Source organism: Gymnoscopelus braueri, assembly GCF_963280865.1.
Source record: "Gymnoscopelus braueri genome assembly, chromosome: 21".
NCBI lineage: Eukaryota > Metazoa > Chordata > Actinopteri > Myctophiformes > Myctophidae > Gymnoscopelus > Gymnoscopelus braueri.
The window spans coordinates 25,116,545-25,139,355 of NC_137623.1; the positions used below are offsets into that span (position 1 = coordinate 25,116,545).

Genomic DNA, 22,811 nt, shown 5'->3' on the forward strand with positions numbered 1-22,811 from the left:
CCTCCCCGCTGCTTCTTGAGGTGTAGTTGTATTGTTCTGATCCTGTCTTTGGACAGGAAGTAAAGATGGGGCAGAGGGAGGACCAGGAAACAGGAGCTGGCTGGAAACCACAAAAACAGGAAGCAGGGGAGAGGCCTTGATAAGATGGCCTGGGATTCGTCTTTCATTCCGTAAAGGTCTTAGTATTTTAGAGGATCCAGTTAGACCTGACAAGTGTTTGAGGAAAATCATGTTGAGAATGTTTGTGTTGATGTTAATGGCACAGTGTAAGTGCATTTGGTCAGGGACGTTTGCAAGGCAGGGTTCAACCAAGCTACTCCAATGTGTCAAAAGCCGATTTATTCACTGGAGAAAGTGCTGAACGTGTATGCTATCATGGATGAGAATGTTCATCTATGTATACCTACACTCTACCTATACTCCCATTCATTCTAATGGAGACCCCCAGTTTTCTGTCATTTCTTTCTTGACCATATGCTTGAATCTGAGTCCAGCTTGGCGAGTAACAAGCAAGTGTAGGATTAGTTGACAGGCCGTAGCTTCTTTTCCTAATACTTTAATCTCTGTGTTGCTCGTCAGGGTCCGTCTTCTGTCACTGTGTCACACGGTTGGTCATATTGCAATTTATACTTAACCAAAAATGATTCACAACTGATCACGTGACGTTGCGTTTTTCAAGTCACAATCAGATGCAGTAGAAGTCTATTATGTTGGTACATTTTCAGCGAGCGACACTCGTACGACAAAGTATAAATCAGGCTTAAGCTTGCAGTACGTGTGTGTGTGTGTGTGTGTGTGTGTGTGTGTGTGTGTGTGTGTGTGTGTGTGTGTGTGTGTGTGTGTGTGTGTGTGTGTGTGTGTGTGTGTGTGTGTGTGTGTGTGTGTGTGTGTGTGTGTGTGTGTGTGTGTGTGTTGCATATGTTACCATGTTCTAACATTAGAACCAGTGGACTGTGATTGCAGCTACTGTACATCAGTGTTTCCCAAACACTGGGTAGGGACCCAATTTTGGGTCGCAGACACATTGTTTACACAAATGTTTATTTCAAAAGATTAAAAAAAAACATATCAGAAATTAAAAATAATTAAAAAATATTTTTATTACAGAAAATCCATCAATAAAAAATAAAAACGTTTAAGAAGTCGTTACGCATTTTGTAGATATTTTTACCAGTTTGGGCCCCAGGAGAAATCCAAATTTCTCTTTTGGGTCTCGAACTAAAAAGTTTGGGAACCACTGCTGTTCATAATGATGATTTTTGTACATTTGACCACGTTTTAAATGTGTTCCCTGTGTGTCCCTGCAGATCATGTCTGTGTGTGTGTAGTTGTGTGTGTGTGCGCGCGAGCGTGTGTGTGTGTGTTTGTGTATGTGTGTGTTTGCCTGGCGGTGTGAGGCCTCACCATGCCGCTGGTCAAGAGGAACATCGAGCCGAAGCACCTCTGCCGAGGGGAGCTTCCTGATGGCATCGACAGTGAACTGGAATGTGTGATGAACAACACTCTCTCCGCCATCATACGGCAGCTCAGCAGCTTGAGTAAGACACACACACACACGCGCACACACACGCACACACACGCGCACACACACACACACACACACACACACACACACACACACACACACACACACACACACACACACACACACACACACACACACACACACACACACACACACACACACATACACACACAATTTAGGCATTAGCAGACTAGATGTACCTTACAATAAGCAAGGTACATCAAATGCAGAGAGACAGTGTAGTGCCTCAGTTAACTAGGATCACACACACACACACACACACACACACACACACACACACACACACACACACACACACACACACACACACACACACACACACACACACACACACACACACACACACACACACACACACACACACACACACACACACACACACACACTTACAACTACAGAATTGTCATCGCGTAGTAAACTGACCAGTGACCAGACCACTGAAATAAACATGGTTTTGACATGTTCCACACTATTATAAACCACACACTTGTGGAGATAAGAACAAAGAAAGAAATGGCATCAATTATATCAATTATATAATGGCAGATGCCACGTCTTTTTAACTGCTCCTACAATAGTGGCGCGAACGATTTGATACTTCAACACTTGCCCTGCCCCGTGTGAGTCCAGACAGGACAGGGCAGCATCCACAGGCTCCGAGCTGTTCTTAATGAGGACTTCCTGTACTGTGTGTGTGTGTAGCCTCTTTGTAAGAGAATAAGATCACATGTTTTCATCATTAATCCCAAAGCAATGATTGATTTGAGTGTTGTCATGGTTACATGGCCCGGAGGTCAGTGGGCTAGCGGTTGACATGCAGCCGCATCACATTCGAATGCAAAGGGCTGAAACGTAATCCCTTGACCCCTGAGAATGAACACGTCTCGACAGCTGATGTGTGCGCATAGCCGCACACATACGTGTGTGTGTGTGTGTGTGTGTGTGTGTGTGTGTGTGTGTGTGTGTGTGTGTGTGTGTGTGTGTGTGTGTGTGTGTGTGTGTGTCAGTGTTGCCGGACTTTGCCAGAGAAATAAGCAACCAGGTCTATGAAAACAAGCCCAAAAGATGCGACTATACCACTTCTATCTTGAGAAAAATGATATATCAAATATTTATATACATATGAAAAATATTTTTAACACAAATCTTGTACGGGGTCCCTGCCACAAATTATAATTTCAGATGGGGGTCCGTGGACAAAGACGCATTAAATTGGGGGTGCTTGACATGAAATTGTTGGTCTAAAGTAGTTTAGACAATAACCGAAAAATTTGGAAGCAAACCCCAAATAAGCAACAGTTAAGAAACAAGCCCCAAAAAAACGCAACCCACAACCACCAATATTTACAACCACCAATATTTACACGCCCAAAGTCGCTTATAATAAGCAGACCGGGCAACACTGGTGTGTGCGTGCTGTGTGTGGGTGGGTGGATAGATGACTGTGCGTGGGCAGTATGTGTATACATGTATAACGGTATTAAATTGATTCTCATAGTGTAAGTCCATTAGCCAAAGTGATTGCAGCCCTCGGGCTCCCGTCCTCTTTCACTCCTCTGCCCCAGCCATAACCCACCCATCTACAGTCCAGTCCATGTTGTCACTTAAAGGGATAGTTCACCCCATGGAGACTTGAATTCATGGATATTTTTTTGTTTTTGTCGCATTCCTAAGCCAATAATTTGATGACCAGCGGACCGGTAGGCAGCGGTTCCGGTAGGAGATACAAAGGAGACTCTTTGTGTCTCCTGCCGGAACCGCTGCCGGTCATCAAATTTTTGGGATAGGAATGCGACAAAAACAAAAAAATATCCATGAATACAAGTCTCCATGGGGTGACTAATCGATAGGAAAAGAGTCATTTTGGGGGTGAACTATACCTTTAACCACTCAGTTGTTTCAGCCATGATTGTACCCAGTCTCTCTGTGTGTCTCCCCCTCCTCTCTATTTATTTCTGTATAATGTGTATGTCTCTCCCCTCCTCTCTATTTCTTTCTGTATAATGTGTATGTCTCCCCCCTCCTCTCTACTTATTTATGTATAATGTGTATGTCTCCCCCATCCTCTCTATTTCTTTCTGTATAATGTGTCTGTCTCCCCCCTCCTCTCTACTTCTTTCTGTATAATGTGTATGTCTCTCCCCTATTCTCTATTTCTTTGTGTATAATGTGTATGTCTCTCCCCTATTCTCTATTTCTTTGTGTATAATGTGTATGTCTCTCCCCTACTCTCTATTTCTTTGTGTATAATGTGTATGTCTCTCTCCCTTTCTCCCTCATTGTGCTGAGTTCCTGTGTTGGGAGTGGGCCTTTCAGCAGCAGCTGTGTGGGTTAAATATAAATGAGTGAGTGGTCACAGAGGAGAGGCCTGCCCTGGAGGGCCAGAGCTAGGGAAGCTGCTTATGTTCATTTACTGTATGTTTGTGTGTGTGTGTGTGTGTGTGTGTGTGTGTGTGTGTGTGTGTGTGTGTGTGTGTGTGTGCGTGTGCGTGTGCGTGTGCGTGTGCGTGTGCATGCGTACGTGCACGTATGTGCATGTGTGGAGAGACGTGGAGCTTCAAAAGCCTCAAGAGAGGTCAGAGTTGATGGCGCGCTGGACCCATGCTTCTTCCTTCCTCTACATATTTTTCCTGCAGTCATCCTGTCAGCAGGAGGGACAGAAATAGCCCTTAGTGTGTCTTTGTGGAGGTTCACCTTCACTCCACGCACCGTGCTTTATTCTGAAATCATATTTTTAGAACAGCTTAAACAGCACTGTCACTTTAAAACATTTTCATCACAGGAACATTTTCTTCCAAGACTAGGACTCCCTACACCCAGCCTGGCGTGTGGTCTATTCAAGCAATAACACACAAGAGAGAGTGCTATATCATGGTTATTGACGTGGCTGTGGCATAAGCACGACTCAAAGCAGAGATTTTTTTCAGTGCGACCTGTGTTCACATTCATGCGGTTTTGTCAGACTGCTGCTGCGGTAATTGAAGAAACGCAAAGAAAATTAATTTTGTGAGTGCGGACTGTTCCCGAAGAACACATTAATACAGTTACAGTACATCAGTTACATAGAGTTAACTTCTGGGAAACGCCCAGTTCAGTACTGTCCTCTGCTGTTGGCCACTGAACAGTTTTACTACAGCAATAGTAGTGGAATGGTGCCTTCCTCAGAAAGAGAGCAGTGATTCACAAAGGGGACAAAATCACTAATTTGCTTAGACACTGTGGTGCCGTATGATGCAAGAGCTCGGTTCTAATCAGCTCACATTCCCACGGCAATCATCATGATCAGCTGCAGTTGCTAGACGGAGGCCTATGCATTTATATGCACTCAGTGCTCCACAGCCTGCATAGATTCCAAGAATGCTGCCTTCTTGTGTCACATTACCAGTCTATCGATTTCCCATCCGTATCCCTGGTGATGCTCGTGGCCTCAAATATTGGTTACAGTGGCCTCGTATTGACCTGTGCTGCTCATCTCTGCCGCTTTACTCTGCCACCGCCCTAACCCTTCCTCCCGCCCATCCTCTTCCTGCAGGTAAGCATGCAGAGGACATATTTGGAGAGCTATTTAACGAGGCTAACACCTTCTACCTGCGTGCCAACTCCCTCCAGGACCGCATCGACCGGTTGGCTGTCAAGGTCACACAGCTGGATTCCACCGTGGAGGAAGGTGGGTTCACAGTGGAAGGGTCATGGGGTCAGCAGCGGAAATCATTGCCAAATTACTACAGCGACGAAACGTCATTATATGGTGTACCTGCAGTGTGCAGAAAGTAGATATCTTATATCACTTGCGCCTTCCCTTTTCACTGCCAATCATATTTGCCCTTGAACATAGTTGCCTCCAGAGGCCAGCCGTCTCTTATTTCATTGCAACACAACACAGCATCCTACAGTCGAGGGTTTCATGGACATAAGCCATTCTGTAATCGTAGAATAATGTTGACTTCAGAAGTCATCAGTGTGTCCTTGTGCGTTATTTGTCTTACCCCCACTCTTGAATGAACACTGAATTAATGTTTCTCTCTCTCTATTCTTATATCTGTCTGTTTGTCTGTCTCTCTGTGTACGTATATATCTGACGACTATCTGTTGTTCTCTTCCTCTTCGTCCCTCAGTTTCCCTGCAGGACATAAACATGAAGAAGGCCTTCAAGAGTTCCCTCGCTCAAGACCAGCAGGTGGTGTCACAGGGCAGCATACCCAACCCTGTCAAAGAGATGTACAACATCAGCGACAAGCCTCCTCCTCTAAACAATCTCTCATGTTACAGGTCTGGATCTTACACACACACACATATATAATGTCGCGTCAATGGCAAGGTTGTGCAATAGGATGATTTTGTATGTATGTTTTGAGTCCTGAGTCTGTTCTGGCCTGGCATGGCCTGACTAATATCACTGCTTAGATATTAGTCTGGAATCTCTGTGTGGAACCTGCATTTCCAAGGGGCGAATAAAAAAAATGCCTCTGGTGATAAACCCGCCCCATATTTGCATACTAGGCCCTGATTGGTCCCTCACTACTTCGGAGGGAGTGAAATCCAATCACAACTTAGCTGTGCCAGACCAAATCTGCCGAGGGCAAACATTGCAATGGCAGATTCGTCTGGTTTCCAGGCTAAGTCTGTTGCATGCTGAGTGTGTGTGTGGAGGGGGTGCGCTTACGCATTCCTCCTCAAACTCAGCGTCGATACATGTATTAAGTTATCTCTAATGAAAGCATATTTTATTTTCGTAAAATTGCAGCAGAAGAGTTTTCTGTAAAGGTTGAATGGTGAATGGGAGGGAGTTGCAAGTTTCAATTGCAGACTCGTGGTGATTCTGACCTCTGCTGGGGATGTTTAAACAGCCCCAGTGGGGACACCTTTTTATCCTCCAGGTGTGACGCTCTTTTAAAGAGCTTCCCTTTGGGCAGGCATGAGTTTAGTGACAAAATGTACAAAGGTTACAAATTTAACAAAAACATGCCAAATTATAGAGACTTGAGTTTTTACACTACTCTATCTCCCTCTTTGTTTCTCTCCTTCACCTTTCTTGCATAACTCGGGCACCTTCTGACTGATTGACTTCTAACTAGCATGTGTCACCGATGACCCAAGGATGGTTTGTGCCCAGTGGGAATTCGGTCAGACCAGCGGTTGTCCAGAACCGAAAAAACACAAATGTCTGTATCTGCCTGGCCAATCGGCTTCCCTGATTGGCCAACTCAGCCCATTAGCTTCACAGACTGGCAGAGCTTTGCGTCACGTTTGGGCCTCTGCATAGTTCCCGACTTGCACCATTCCTGAGTAGGCCGTGCCTGTTTATAAATAATCCATCTATTGTCAAATCTAACGTTATTAGTACTGGTACCGCCCGCACTGGGTACTCTAACAACGGGTGCAGCGAATACTCTGACAACAGGTACAACGGGTATTGCATAACCGGGTGGGGCATGAATTCCCAAATTGCATCGTTCCCGACTTGCGTGGGCCGTGGGCCCTGAGTAGAGTGCACCGGTCTAGTTTTTCTTAATATCGGTTGTTCTATTTTCTTTCCTCCGCCTCCACAACTCTTGCAATATTAATGGTTTCACATGTTTTATCCCCTACGCTGCCATTCCGCTCAGATACACTGACAATGACAAGAGCTGCCACCCTCTGCATGAAAAGGATTAATACATAGCCTCTATTATAGCATCTTGTAGAGCAAGGTTGGGCGATCTTTTTGTGCATGAGACACATCGCCGTTAGTAGTAGTATCCTAGTAGACTGAGCAGGTTACACACCTGGACCATTGATATGCATCCAGGGCAATTCCTATGTTAATTTGCACTGCGTTGCTCCCCTTATATGATTTATTGGGGTTCACATTCAAACTGACGATGGGTCAAGTAGTGGCATTATAGCCTTTCTGTGACATTCTTGTGTTGTTTCTGCAGGGATGATGGCAAGGAAGGGCTAAAGTTCTACACTGACCCCTCATACTTCTTTGAACTGTGGAAAGAAAAGATGATACAGGACACAGAAGACAAGAGAAAAGAGAAGAGGAAAAATAAGGTATGATTCTGGAATTGTAATTGCCAGTGGCTAGTATTTTTCTACCCTTGTTAGTGCAGCATCATCCTCACCGGCCTGACATAAAATGACAGAATTAGTTAATGCCAGGTAACATTACCAGGGAAGGGACCAGAATCCTCCACCAAACACCACCTACTCACTGTTGTTGTCCCCCCCCAGGAACAGAAGCGCTGCGTGGACGGTACGCTGCAGAGGGAGGTGAAGAAGGTGCGTAAGGCGAGGAACCGCAGGCAGGAGTGGAACATGATGGCTCTGGATAAGGAGCTGAGGCCAGACCACCGGCACACCATACACCGAGACCGTGGGGCGTCCTCTGAGGGCTCAATGTCCCCAGAGAACAGGTCAGTGAAATGAACACGCACAAGCATCGGTACGCACACTACACAGTGAATTCCAATTGATCTCTGAGAGTGTCTCCCTGTCTCTTGTAGGGGTCACGGCCTTGAGCACTATCCCTACCCCAGTGCCATGAACCATGCGGGCCACGCCCACACCTACTCTGGCCCGCCCCCTAGTGTCCTGGCTGCTCAGATGGCGGCGGGACACGGCATTCACGCAGGGGATCGTGACTATAGGGGCAGGGCTTATCAGGGTGGGACACTGGGCCGACCTCACCACCAAGTACCGCCGCCTCCCCCGACCACTGAAACCATGAATGGTGGTTCCATTTCTCTGCCGCCTGTTGACTACAGGTAAATTATGTCTAGACGCCTACACACACATTGCAGACACACACACACACACACACACACACACACACACACACACACACACACACACACACACACACACACACACACACACACACACACACACACACACACACACACACGCACGCACGTGTATGTGCGCACACTCGCACATACACTTACACAAGCCTAAACACAGATACATAAGCACTCACACAAATTCAAACAAGGACATTGAACACATAACAGAGGTGTCATTTTGATATTTTAGTGAGCACTGCCAGGATATAGGTTGTTCGATGTAAGTTTCATTTATCTGTCCTCAATGACTTTTACTTGTGAAAATTTAGTAAATGCTGCCACCTAGTGGGTCAGTATAGGCTGCACTGTCTAACAAGGCTACTGCATTGAATAAGGCCATTAACTCTCGTTAATTAGACAAAGAATCTAACTCATGTCGTCTGTCTTGCAGTGTGGAGGGCTATGCCAATGCTGGTCCCCCTGCCCCACCCCCTGCCCCTCTCATCCCTTCGGCCCTAACAGCCTTTGCCTCACCTCCCGGAGGCCCGATCCCTGTTCCGGGTCAAATGGGCTACGCCCCGCCTCCGCCACCTGTATCTGGAGCCATGCCGGCACCGCCCCCTCCCGGTCCTCCGCCCCCTCCCCTCCCAGCTGGTGCCTCCTACTCCGCCACTCCCAAGATGTCCGCCGCGCTCGGCGAAGACGAGGTGTCCAACGATGCCCGTAGTGACCTGCTGGCTGCTATACGCATGGGTAAGACTCCGTAAAGGTTTGGGAGATGTGACGTAAGAGCAAAATGGCCGACATGTGAATATGGTCAATGGTTGATTACAGTGGTGTAAAGTAACTAAGTACATTTACTCAAGTACTGTACTTAAGTACAATTTTGAGGTATTTTTTACTTTACTGGAGTATTTCCAATTGTCTGTACTTTTACTCCACTAAATCTCAGTGGCAAATGTTATACTTTTACTCCACTACAATTATTTGAAAACTTTAGTTGATAGTTACTTTGTAGATTTGTATTATTATTACAAAACATACATTAACCACTTCAACCCTATATACTAGTGATGTGCGGGTCGGGTTTTTTCATGACCCGCCCGGCGCCCGCCCCGCCCCGCCCCGCCACGGAACCCAACCCGCCTCAACCCGCCCCGCGAACCCATATATAAATCTATGGCTCAACCCGCCCGCGACCCGCGGGGCGGGTTGAGCCCCGCGGGTCGTACCTATAATTCCGACCGGGTCGGCCCGCTCATCACTACTATATACATTTCGGCCATTTGAAAATAGCCGATCTACAAGCTTGTAGATCTGCTATTAAAAAAAAAAATTATACGTTTGAAAACTTGTGGAACGGGACATTCTGCATAATGAGTACTTTTGGTACTTTAAGTACATTTTGATACCAATACTTTTGTAATTTTAACGATTCCCTCTTAACGGTCCGATTCCTTAACTCCCTTTTACTCTGTTACTTGTAACAGAGTACTTCTACATTGCAGTATTGATACTTATACTCAAGTAAAAAAAAAAAAACTTTTTCCACCACTGGTTGATTATGAAACACATTCTCTTATCTGAGAAGGCGGGGCTCATTTAGCACCCCCCCTCCCCCAAAATCTAAAACTGCAGAATACCAGAATCCTCCACTAAGCCAAACTACGATAAATTAACAAGATGGCCGTCCATGTTGTCTTCCAGGCATCCAGTTGAAGAAGGTGCAGGAGCAGCAGGAGCAGCAGGCTAAGAGGGAATTGCCAGTGGGGAATGACGTGGCCACCATCCTGTCTCGACGCATCGCCGTGGAATACTCCGACTCTGAGGACGACTCAGAGCTGGAGGAGAATGACTGGTCCGATTAATACACATCTGGGACACGCACACGCACACGCGCACACACACACACACACACACACACACACACACACACACACACACACACACACACACACACACACACACACGCACACGCACACGCACACACACACACACACACACACACACACACACACACACACACACACTCATACAGTCATATTTTCAGAGTTCATTTAACACTGTAAGGCAGGGTTCTTAAACGTTTTTCAGGCCAATGACCCCTTAGCTGAGAGAGAAAACTAAGATATATATTAAAACAAAATAGAAAAATAACATCAAATAAAAAGTAATTGAAAAAACATGGCCCCCTCATGCATTAGAAGGAAAATATCTGCCACCAGAACCAGGGACGTGTTTTAAATCAGATTGAAGTTGAATGGGCTTATATAGGAGGGCCTAGGGGGCGTGACTGATCTATCAAATATCTAAATATTGAATCAAGCATCTTAAAAACAGTCTGGGATGCACACAAAAGCCTGCGTAGATTACCCCAGAAGTGTTTTAAAGTGAAGTACCCCTTTATGTGACTATGGGTTGCCTCCAAGGGATGCTGCAGCTTTGATGGCTTCATAGATTAGTTTGACAGCACTACCATCAGTGTTGCGTACATTACATGTTTTTGTGTTTGTTTGTTTACAAATTATCTTTGCTAATAATGTGTTGGATTCATGTTAATGTGTGTATTAACATATAAAAAAAATACAAAACATGAAGAAAAGAAACATGCCTAACACACAGTAATGAGTTAGGAACTCTGAGGACTCTCTAGGGCGGGTTGTGGACCCCCCTGTTGAAACTACTATAGAAACTATTAACATTTTATACACTCCCAGTGTTAAATGACCACTAATAATTTTACTGTACACACACATACACACACACACAATCAGCCAGTTGATCACAATCTCACTTGAATGAATGCCTACTGTTCCGCACATCCGCAGGTTGTCACATATAAATATATCTGTATTGGAACACACACACACACACACACACACACACACACACACACACACACACACACACACACACACACACACACACACACACACACACACACACACACACACACACACACACACACACACACACACGATGATATAAGCTTAATGGTCCAAAACTGGAAAACTAGGGGTGTATTCAAGATGCAAGCCAGAGGGGATTAAAAAAGAACATTAAAAAAGGCTTAGGTATATATCTTGTTATGTTATTACACTGTGATGCTGACCACTTTCTGAAACGCTTAACGTTCAGTTCTAAGCTAAGCATTGTGAATACACCCCAGTGGATGTGTCTTGCTACCTGACTTATCAGTATCTAGTATAACACTACTATAGACACCCTGTGGCGCCCCGGAGGGGCTTTTCACACATATAGTGAAGGCTTTAAGGCTGTTAAAAAACACAACTAATTTAGAACCTTCCCTCTTGGGCTGACTGATGTACTTGTCTTTATTTGTTTGTGTTTTTTTTATGTTTTTACTGAAACTCTTTGTCTTGTGCGTAGATCACGAGACAAGCTTTTAATCTGTTAGACTTACAGCAAGTGGAAGTGAAGGAGAGATCAATCAGCCGCGTTGTAGCTGCGGTCGGTAATATAACGAGTTTGGGCCACTTAAGGAGGGGGCGGGGGGGTGTTAGTGAATGGTGCGAGCGGTTGATTAGAGATGCCATGGTGGTGGAGTGAATTATGAAGGATGAAAGGTTGCAAGTGCGATGAAAGACTGTTATTGATCAGAGCTATGGAAATTGACTGCGCTAGCTGTATGTGTGATTGCTCAGTGGTGTCCAAGGGGTGAATCTGTATAGCATGGGAATTGGGGTGGGGCGGGGGGGGGGGGGGGTGGCTGTGGGTACATGTGTATATTCTAGTGTGAGCTCTGTTACCTGTGACCAGGACAACAATAAAAAACATGATGAATGAAGGATCATCGGCAAGCTGCTGTCTCTTTGCCCTTCCATTATCATCATCATAGCGATGACACATACAGTATACCCGGCTCTTAAGATTCCAGTTTCCATGGTAACGGCACAGCTAAGAAGGGGGGTTGTCAGGGAAACAGAGGAGCACATAAAAAGGGCACATCTGTGGACGAACAAATCAATAACGTCAAGGAGTTTTGTTTTTATGCACAGCACATTGTTTTTAATACAAAATTAACAAGATCTCTCAATTGAGTGAGCTAACCAAACCAATAAAAAGTACAACTAACACCTTGGAAAAATATACACCACGTTCACAATGTCTTACAATATCTGTTTAGTTTAGTGCATGTTGATTATCATCTATACGGTTTCATTTTGCAGATCGCTTAACTTGTTGTGCCATTTGTTGTCCAAAAAAAAATAAAGTGCATTTCACATTGAAGAACTACGCATACGTCTACACAAGATGCCGTTACTGTAGTAGCCTCCCGGGCTCCACCTCCCACCCTCCCCCACACACAGGGTTGGGATCCGGAACCGGAGGAAACGGAGGAACCGGATCCAACATTGAGGAACCGGAATCGGTTCCATCACATTTGGAACCGTTTCCCGGGAACCAGTTTATTACACTGTCAGAGCTGGTATGTGGAGTTCACATCTGCTATACAACACAACCCTGAGAGTGTACAAATGGAACCAAATGAACCGTAAAGGTCCATTTGGTTCCATTTGTACACTCTCAGAGTTACAGACCTGTAAGGGTCCATTTGGAAACCCCGGGCCTAATCGTGAAAGGGAACCGTTAAGGAATCGGACCGTTAAGAGGAAATCGTTAAAATCCTAAAGGATCCCAACCCGACACACTCAGCCCCTCGAGGGTTTGATATTTAGCTCTAGATTGGTTACTGTCATCATGGCCCACGTGTCCCAAAAACACATCGCCCCTGACGGCCTGTACACAAGGGCCATGATACTTTTCTGTACTGTTACGTTGCACAATCATTACACACGGTGTAACAGGTCCATCCCTACAGAGAAATACCACCGTTTTTTGCTACTCTTCATGGACACAAAGCCCTTGTTTTCACCTGCCCAGCCATAAAAATCCCATCTCAATTCTTTTACAAATGCCAGGCTGACATTTCCGTAGGCCAGTGGTTCTCAACCTACTTTTTTTTTTTGAGGGGGGGGGTGTCCCCAGATGACAGTGAAGTGACAATTTAAGGACTTTTAAGACCTTTTTAATACCTAAAAAAAAGAAAGAAACAAAAGAAAAAAGCCTATAAAAGTGGTCAAACATTGGCCAAATCGTCAAATAACACAAGAAAGAGAAACATTTTGAAATGAGCAGATCTATACAAGCTCACAACGCCTCGTGTTGCGAGGCGTTGTGAGCTTGTAGATTGGCTATTGTCACAATATTTATCTGTGGAACCGAGTCAAACTAGATGTTATGCCTCAACTCCTACAATTCCAAGTGCTTGTCAGGGTTGGGGGTCCCCAGTTCAAATAAGATTATTTTGGGGGGTCACAGCCTGAAAAGGTTGAGAACCACTGCTGTAGGCTACATATGAGGACATTGACCAATCAGAAGAGGCCTTGTGCCATTGGTCACTCAAACAAGCTTCCCTCCCCTTGCGTGGCTAAAATCAACTCAATCACACTTCTTTACAAACTGCTGCATACTGAAGGGAGGGAAGTGAAACTGACCAGAACAAATCAGGTGGAAAAATGTCATTAAAAAAAAATGGTGCTTCCCTTCACACCCCCAGTTGGACTGACTTTGGTAGCACCATGCATGGCGGTACCAAAGTACCAGGGTATAAAGCAGGGGTCTTCAACGTTTTTCAGCCCAAAGACCCCCTAGCTGAGAGAGAAATGAAGCAGGGACCCACCCAACTACATATTGTATAAAATTGTATCGCAGATTAAACTTTTTCATAGATTTCATAGATGGCTTCGTAGATTTGTTCGACAGCATCATCATTTGGTTGGATTTTCCGACATTTAACCACTCAAACCGTCAATAAACTTGACCTTCAGCGCTGTGCTCGGTCTGGCCTTTCTTCCCGTCTACACACCAAACCTCTTTGCCAAAAATAGCCGATCTACAAGCTCACAGCGCTGTGAGCTTGTAGATCTGCTATTTTTGGCTAAAGTTCTCCTCAGAATAGGGATGCTAGGGTTCGGTTAATGTACAAAAAATAATATCCTATCACACAAAGATTTGGCGGCGCCCCCCCCCCCCTGTAGTAACTCTGAGGACCCGCTAGGGGTCCCGGACCCCCTGTTGAAGACCCCTGGAAAGTCCCACCTCAGAAAGCATGCCATATTTACTGAACCCTATTTCTAAACCATTTCTTGATTATTTACTACATTCAGAAAAAGGCTTTACAGCACTGTATAATACAACATCAGAATCCCCAAAAAATCAGGTCAGACTAGTGGAAAAAAATAGAACTTTTCAATGAATATAACAAAATAGATTTTTTTCCCCCTCCAAAGGTAAAGGAATAAAGAGTTTGTGATGGTTCGTGATTATGCCAGGCTGACCTGCTGAACTACAAGGGTCAGTCTGTGACACTGTTCACAAGTTAACATACACAGGCCACGTTTCCGATGGGAAGAAATTCTGCTTTGCTTCCCTTCCAACATCATCCATTTCTAGCACATTTGCTCATTAATTCTTCATCATGTATAAATTAGGTTTGGTTTATGGTCTAAAAGAAACAGGAAGACGGAAACCTCCCATTCGGCAAGAGGAGCTCAAATGCTAATATCTGTCCAGTTGTTTCAGATCATTGGACACCTCCAGGGAATGAGAGCTATTTATACTCCATCGCACGATTGTGTCGCTTGCTGAAAAGAACAGATCTTTACTGCAAGCCACGCCATCATACTGCAGAGTATAAATTAGGCAGAAGCTTACTAGGAAGGGAAGAAGCAGCATTTGCTCTGCATTAAGAAGCGGCCAATTTAGCTCATAAGAATCATTCAGAGGTCACTTATGGACGCCTGTTTGTACCACACATGATCGATTGAAATGAGAATAAAAATATCAAGGATGTAGAAGAGACTTTAGGACAAACAAGAGGAGCAAGGATTCCAGTTCTATCAAATGGTTCCATTCACTTTGGCTGGGGTGCTGGAATTCTGCACGGAGAGTCAGTGTCCCTGTACTGCCTCTCCTCAAAGCTCATCATGCTGCAGGGACAAACGCATTTTAACAAGACCACTTCTCTCAGAACCACAGGAAGACATTATCCTCTAAAAGGTCATGGATGTCAGCAGGAGGTTATTCCTCCTCAGACTTGTTTCCACCCCCTGCACGCACGCACGCATGCGTGCGCACACACACACACACACACACACACACACACACACACACACACACACACACACACACACACACACACACACACACACACACACACACACACACACACACACACACACAAAGGAGACAGATATGGTCTGTGGAGCTGCTGATCACAAACACGCACAGACACACACATGCACACAATCAAAGCCCATGCAACTCATACTGTATGCATTGCACACAGAAGAAAGAAAAAACCTGTCCCTATTCACATACTCGTACAGACACTTTAGTTTACGACACAGTTTGTATGCTCACAGGCTAGAGGCAACAAAAGTTTCATTATTGTATTCAGATATAAGAAATGATAAAAGCCCAATTTGGGGTCATATAAGACCCAACACAGAAAAGATTATGAGGCAGTGGTGTTATTGTGACAAATTAGTAATATGTGCCAGTCAATTCTATCCCTTCCACTTTTCCAAGTGACTTTTCACACCTCCCATCTATATTACTAAATCCTCTTAACTCTTTGTTGGGCCTGCTTGCCATAGCAAACTGGAACTTATCCTTACTCACATGGTCTATGTTGGTACATTGGTGCAGGAAGATGTCATGTAAGAATATGCATGTTATTATTGCTGTCTCTGTATTGCTTCAAATTCATAAAATAACTACCTCTTATAGGCTAGTTATTGCTGATATGATATGAGTGAATGAGTGAAATCCTGGACAGATCTGTGGGCTGGCAGATCATTTCAAATGACAAATCACTGGGGCATGAAAAATACCTCAGACGAAAATAATTATGGGATACTACATACAGTACACTACACTACAGCACAGTGTGTAGCACAGTACAGCTGGTAATGGTTGTCTTGGGTCTCTGTGAAGTTACACTGAGTCAGGTAAAAAAAGGAGGGTGGTCCACAACAGTTCCTTAAAGCAATGCTGGAAGAACAATACCTCTTAACTATTTATTCAGTTTCACTAGGCTCATTCAGTCATAGAGGTGTGAGTGAGGATGGAACTGGGATCTGAATGTGTACATGATGGTGGAAAAAGTGTTACAATTTCTCTTAGCGTGGAAACAGGGCAGCTCTTGTGATTGGTTTTGCCACAAGTAATGATTGTTGCTGTGTTAAATGTATGTAAATTAAGTATTAGGTTGGTGTTGACACCATATCATACTTTTGGTTGCCTCTGTGTCCTATCACATTGTACAGCACACAGGGGAGAAAAAGTGGCACCTGTGCTTGTGGCATGCAAATTACATCCAAATCTAGCATGCAGTTCACACAGTGGTGAAAGGGCTTTGACAAAATGTGACGATCCATAATAAAGTGAATAAAGGCAACACATTCTGAAGTAAAGATTTTAAACATCTCGTCAAATAAACAAAACTAATGTTCTATATCACTATCTCTTGACATTCAATAATTGAAATAAAAACAAAGCTTGTTACAGCCAATTCTTTCAAGATGTGAAGGGGCTCAGTTCAGTTTCATCATCAGACAGGTCTCTAATCTGTTGGGTGGTTCTGATTCGATCAAGCTAAAGAATACAAAGGCATTGGGGGCTTAATGGCACAAGGGGGTCTTCGGGGACTGTTCTGCGAGGTAATATTAGCGTCTCAGATACTGTCTACAAACTGAACAAAATCACATTCACACACGCTGGAGGGTGGGGACATTAATGCGATTTTATATATATATATATATACAGCGAGGCAAAGAAAGACCAAGAGATGCTCTTTCTTCCTCCCCAGCTTGATTTCTTTCTTGGCGTCTGTGGAGGACGCAGGGCACAGAGGCTATTTATAGCTCTCCGCGGTTGTTTAGCTTTCGACGCACGTTCAGGGTGCAGCAGCGAGACGAGATGCCGCTGGAGACTCAGACAGGCTTCATTGTGGGAAATGCCTGCCTCTTTATCACCAGCTCTGCTCTATCTCTCCTCTCTCCCTGTCCTTTCCATGCAACACAACACACGCACACACGCACGCACGCACGCACGCACGCACACACACACACACACACACACACACACACACACACACACACACACACACACACACACACACACACACACACACACACACACACACACACACACACACACACACACACACACACACACACAACAAGCCTCTAAATCTGCCATGCGCCTTTACGCATGGACGCACGCACAGTGGCAACCATCTAATAATTATCTCTCATGGGTCATAGGGGGAAAGCACATATCAACAATAGCTCCAGTGCTTTAAACTATATCAACATTCTATATACAGCTGCTGCCTAAACACGGGACGGGACTCATCTATCGCTCGCTGCAGAACGGGCAGGGCGTGGCCCGGCTTGGATGGTGTCACCCAGTTGGTGGCAGCCATGGCTGGGGAAGACAGTGAGATACCTTGTGCTAAAGGGAGCACAACAAATAAAACAGACTGCCATACATCCAGGCGGGCTATGGATTATTAACCAAATGGCCTCTCTTGGGAACACCTTCAATCGAAAGCTGAATCTATAGCTCTCTGCCCAGGGCCACATTAATAACCCTGCCACATCGCTTCATCTTCCCTGCTGCTGCTCTCTTTGACACTAGACAGAGCCAGGCAGGAGCACAGCCAACCTCTAGGGCACCTCTCTCTCCCCACCTGGGTCCATTTGGTCAGACATCACTGGGGGTCCGCGCCCGCTGCGCCACACTGGCCGGGACACAGCCACAGCACACCAGCCACAATGCCTTCTGGATCTCCTGGTTCCTGAAGGCATATATGACCGGGTTGATCACGGAGTTGTAGGTGGCAGGCACCAGCGTGGCATAGGTGTAGAGAGGAGGGTAGGTGTAGTCAGCTATGAGGGAGTAGACGGTGAATGGCATCCAACAGGCGGCGAAGGTGCCCAGGATGATGGCCAAGGTGGACACACCCTTCCTCGTCGTGACGTAGTGGGGCGTGGCGGCCAAGAAGTGGTGCTGGAGGGCGATCTGGTGCGCGTGGCGCATCACAATCTTGCAGATCTGCACGTAAAGCTGCAGCATGAGGCCGAACAGGAGGAGGAAGGAGACCGAGAGCACCGCCACGTTGTTCTTGGTGAGTGGTCGCACCACGCTGCACGTGGACTCCTCCGCCAAGCAGTTGACCCCGGTGACGGGCAGCAAGCCCAGACACAGGGACAGCCCCCACAGCAGGAACAGCATGGTGTAGGTGAACGCCGCCGTGCGCTCAGAGTTGTAGGTGAGGGCGTAGTAGAGCGACAGGTAGCGGTCGATGGTGATGGCCAGCAGGCTGAAGACGGAGGCGGAGAAGGCCGCCACCACCAGGCCCACGGTCAGGAGCTGGGCGGAGTCGGAGCGCAGCAGGTAGGCACAGGTGAAGTGGAGCACCAGGCCCAGGCCGGCGAGGAGGTCGGCCAGCGCGAGGCTGCCGATCAGCAGGTACATGGGCGCTCTGAGAGCGGGGTTCTGCCAGATCACCAGGACCACCAGGGCGTTCTCGCAGGCTATGAGAGTCCCGGAGGAACACAGCACAATGTCCCAGGGGTTGACCAGCAGAGGCAGCGGGCCGGGGGGGAGCATCTCCTCCGGGGTGAACGTTCCCAGTCCGGTGCTGTTCTCCATCAGAATCCCGCCGCCGCTGGCCCACGCCGTGGAGTCAGGGCTCAGCCAGCCGGGGGTGACGGATGCGTCCTCACTCATGGTGCCCCGTCTGGAAAATAAAGACACACGCACACACGCACACACACACACACACACACACACACACACACACACACACACACACACACACACACACACACACACGTTCATACATGCATGAACATAACATTCATGCACGCACAAACACAAAGAGACATGTGCAGATATGTACACCAAAACACACAGAATACTGTAGTGCTGTTCTCTTTTATAGAGCCCCATTCAGAATTCCCATAGACTTGTTTAATATCGTGTCATATAAGAACTGTGTTCCAAAAATAAACAAATGATCCCGGTGGTTTGACTCATATGGATGTGTGTGGGTGCATGCCTGTGTGTTTGTGGTGGCTGTATTTGTTCTCAGTTTACACTTAAAGGTTTAATGACATTCACTTTTACACCACATTCAAAGTCTTTGTCCTGGTCCTTCAAAAGTGTACAAAAAGTTTTAAGTGAAAATTCCATTCCAGTGATCCATGGCAGGTGTTTTTCTCTCACATTTCTAAAGCCTTTTCAACTGCAATGAAAAAAGAAATCTTTGCCTGCGGGTGTCGCTGGTGAGGGATTTTGCCTGTCAATCATCGCCTCTGCTCCGCCCCCCCCAAAGGAAAGGATAGGGGAGGGGAGGGGCGAGGAGGAGAGTGGGCGGGATTATTCGACTGTGACCTCACTGTCGAAGGGCCAAGCTCAGATTACTTTTCAGCCTAATTATTCAGAAAACCCCAGACCACAGAAAATCCACTGAATGTTCTAAGTTCAGGTTTTTTGGGTGTAATTGAGGTCATAAAACCCCAAATAAAACATTGAAAATAAAAAAAGTGAAAATGAATGTCATGATACCTTTAACATCAGCCCAACTAAAGTTAGTATCACAAAAGTAAACACATTATGCAGGATCACTTTGCCATAAAGGACTGACCATTTTAGCTCAGCCAGAAATAGCCTAGACATTTTCTAGAAAGCAAGCAAGAAAGAAAAAAACCCAATGTGCAACAAAACGAATTGTATTTAGCTCTCTTCTCTCACCAAACAGGTAGATTATCCTGTGATGAATTTACCGTCTTGGATTTTAAGGACACCAGCCTTAATTCAGAGAGGCCCATTAAATAGGCTAAAACACTCAATGTTTCAAAATAATTTAAAATATATATTACCCTAGCAGGCCTATGCCATTAGGCAACGGAGGATAATGGGAGAAAAAAGAAAGGAAAAGCTGCAACAACCATCAGGCAGCCAGATAGAACAGGTATCAATAACCTCTCACCGGTCTTTTCAATATTCCATGGTGCTATCAGCCTGCCACAGACTAAAGCAGGGGTCTTCAACAGGGGGTCCAGGACCCCTGGGGGGCCTCAGAGTTACTAGCCTACTGGAAAACATTTTGTTCTTTTTTTTTTACATTAACCTTTTGAACCCTAGAATCCCTTTTCTGAGGAGAACTTTAGCTTTAAAAAATATTTTCGGCAATTGGGTTTGTTGTAGAGGGGGGAAAAGAGCAGATCAAGTACAGAGTGAAAGGTCAAGTTTAATAGGTATTGACGGTTTAAGTGGTTCAATGTCTGAAAATACACATTAAAATGAATCCAACATACCGGTACACTGATGGTAGTGTCAAGCAAGTGAAGCTATCGATGAACTCTACGAAAACATTATACAACTATATGTTATACAATAATATGTAGTGGGGGTCCCTGCTTCATCTCTCTCTCTCTCTCAGCTAGGGGGTCCTTGGCCTGAAAAACGTTGAAGACCCCTGGACTAAAGCGTTCCTCCTCATTCATTCATTCATATAGGATACCAACCAACCGCATGCCCGTCATGGAAATAATAGCCTCTCGTGTCGCAACAACCGCCATATGGTCCTTATTATGCATGGTTCGCAGTGCACCTTGCATGAGAAAAAACACTCAGCGGTTGTTCCACGTCAGCGAATAAAGGCTGCAAAAAAAACACAAACCAGTGCATGATGCCCGGGATCCTTTTTATTTATTATTTATTTTTGATCCCATTTCACCGCCAGATATACTGCATTATTAGCCTACCTTGACTGTGTGAGGTCCCCGAGGCTTCCTTCCGTCTAGGTGGATTGTTGGCTGCAGCCTCGGATCTCCATCTTATTCATAAGGATGGCGGCAGGTGCAGCGCCTATAGGGGCCAGAAGATGTTGATGTTCTCTGGAGCAGCAGTGATGCTGATGGAGCAGAGACGCGCATCACGGCGCATCGCGGTGGTACAGTGTTGCCAGATTCTGCGAGAGAAATAAGCAGCCAGAAAACAGCCAGCCCATATGCGAAAAGAATACCATGCTCGCTGGTATTTGCGGCGGGTTGGGTTTTTTTGGGCTTGTTTCTAAGTGTAGTTGCTTACTTGGGGCTTGGGGCTTGCTCCCCAATGTTGTTTAAACCCAGTGTTTCTCAAACATTTTGTGCCAGGGACCCCCATTCCATACAAGATTTTGTGTCCAAACTATTCCACATTTCCCTTCTTTTCCCCCCCATGATTTTTTTTGAAAATAGCAGATCTCTTTCGCCTTAGAGTAGTAAATGGTGACGTCCCCCTTGGCTTAGGACGCAGTAGCGCGCGGTACGTGTCACTCAAGTCATGAGAATTGAGAAATAACATAAAAAATTATAAATTAAACACTTTTAATTTCGCTACACTTAAACCATACTGTACTAAAGTACAAATGTCGGCCGTTTATTTATTATGAACAAGCTACACTGGGACCTATATAAATGCGAAATTAAAATACCAAAGAAGTGTTTCATTTGAATTTGTTTATGTTATTGAGTGACACCGCGAGCTACTGCGTCCTAAACCAAGGGGGGCGTCACCATTTTAACAGCCATATTGGAAAGAAATTGGACCTCTTCCTTACTTCCTTCACAGGTGTTACCGATACAAATGAAGGCTCTGTTCATTCTGGTCAAACAGAGTCATGGTGCTGATATTGTCCATGTTACTCACTGCAGGGGCGCCGATGACGTGGGGGCGTCGGGGCTAGCGCCCCCACAGTCAATTGGTCAGCCCCCTCATGAATCTCAGATGTCAGGCTCAAACTTACAGTACCATTACTATTACCATTACTATAGCGGGGCGCAGATAGGTGTTAACGCGCCGTTGACACCTAGAACAATAGCCCAGACAGAGAAACGGCTCGCGGCGGGGGGTTATTGAAATGAAGGGTCGCTATGCTGTGTCCCTTGACTCCCTCGTCCTGTGTGCACTAACAGTCACTCACTGCATGCACTGAATACCAGTGGTGGAAAAAGTACTAAAATGTTTTACTTAAACAAAAGTATAAATTCTGCGGTGTAAAAATACTCTATTACAAGTAAAAGTAAGGTATTCAAAATGTACTTGAGTAAAAGTAGAAAAGTATTGGTATCAAAATGTATTTAAAGTACCAAAAGTAAAAGTACTCATTATGCAGAAGGTCCCATTTCACAAGTTTTCAAACGTGTAAAATGTATACAAATTCTTTGAAAATAGCAGATCTACAAGCTCACAACGCATCGCAAATCTGCTATTTTCAAATTGCCAAAGTATATATACTGTATAAGTGGTTTTGTAATAATAATAATCAAAATCTACAAAGTAACTATAGTAAATAAAGTTATCAAATAATTGTAGTGGAGTAAAAGTACAATAATTGTCTATATGTAGTGGAGTAG

The 22,811-nt window shown here is 45.3% G+C and overlaps 2 protein-coding genes across 3 annotated transcripts in view; one reads left to right on the plus strand and one right to left on the minus strand.

Annotated features, from left to right (window-relative positions):
- The window catches only part of wasf3b (WASP family member 3b), a 14,573-nt gene extending 4,291 nt beyond the window's left edge, over window positions 1-10,282 (plus strand). Inside the window, exons 2-9 of one of the 2 annotated variants that reach the window (XM_080417733.1) lie at window positions 1,308-1,538; window positions 5,079-5,213; window positions 5,662-5,815; window positions 7,465-7,582; window positions 7,763-7,944; window positions 8,035-8,295; window positions 8,765-9,066; window positions 10,021-10,282. In XM_080417733.1, coding sequence (XP_080273859.1) covers window positions 1,406-1,538; window positions 5,079-5,213; window positions 5,662-5,815; window positions 7,465-7,582; window positions 7,763-7,944; window positions 8,035-8,295; window positions 8,765-9,066; window positions 10,021-10,181 — 1,446 coding nt within the window. In that variant the 5' untranslated portion in view covers window positions 1,308-1,405 and the 3' untranslated portion in view covers window positions 10,182-10,282. Of the gene's footprint in view, window positions 1-1,307; window positions 1,539-3,843; window positions 3,892-5,078; window positions 5,214-5,661; window positions 5,816-7,464; window positions 7,583-7,762; window positions 7,945-8,034; window positions 8,296-8,764; window positions 9,067-10,020 lie in introns of those variants that run through there. The other variant, XM_080417734.1, reaches the window with a different exon arrangement.
- A 7,826-nt stretch (window positions 10,283-18,108) lies between these two features.
- On the minus strand, window positions 18,109-19,137 carry gpr12 (G protein-coupled receptor 12; the record flags this gene model as incomplete). Its single annotated transcript, XM_080417310.1, has 1 exon — window positions 18,109-19,137. The coding sequence occupies one exon, from the start codon at window positions 19,135-19,137 to the stop codon at window positions 18,109-18,111; it is 1,029 nt and encodes a 342-aa protein (XP_080273436.1).
- Window positions 19,138-22,811: the final 3,674 nt, after the last annotated feature.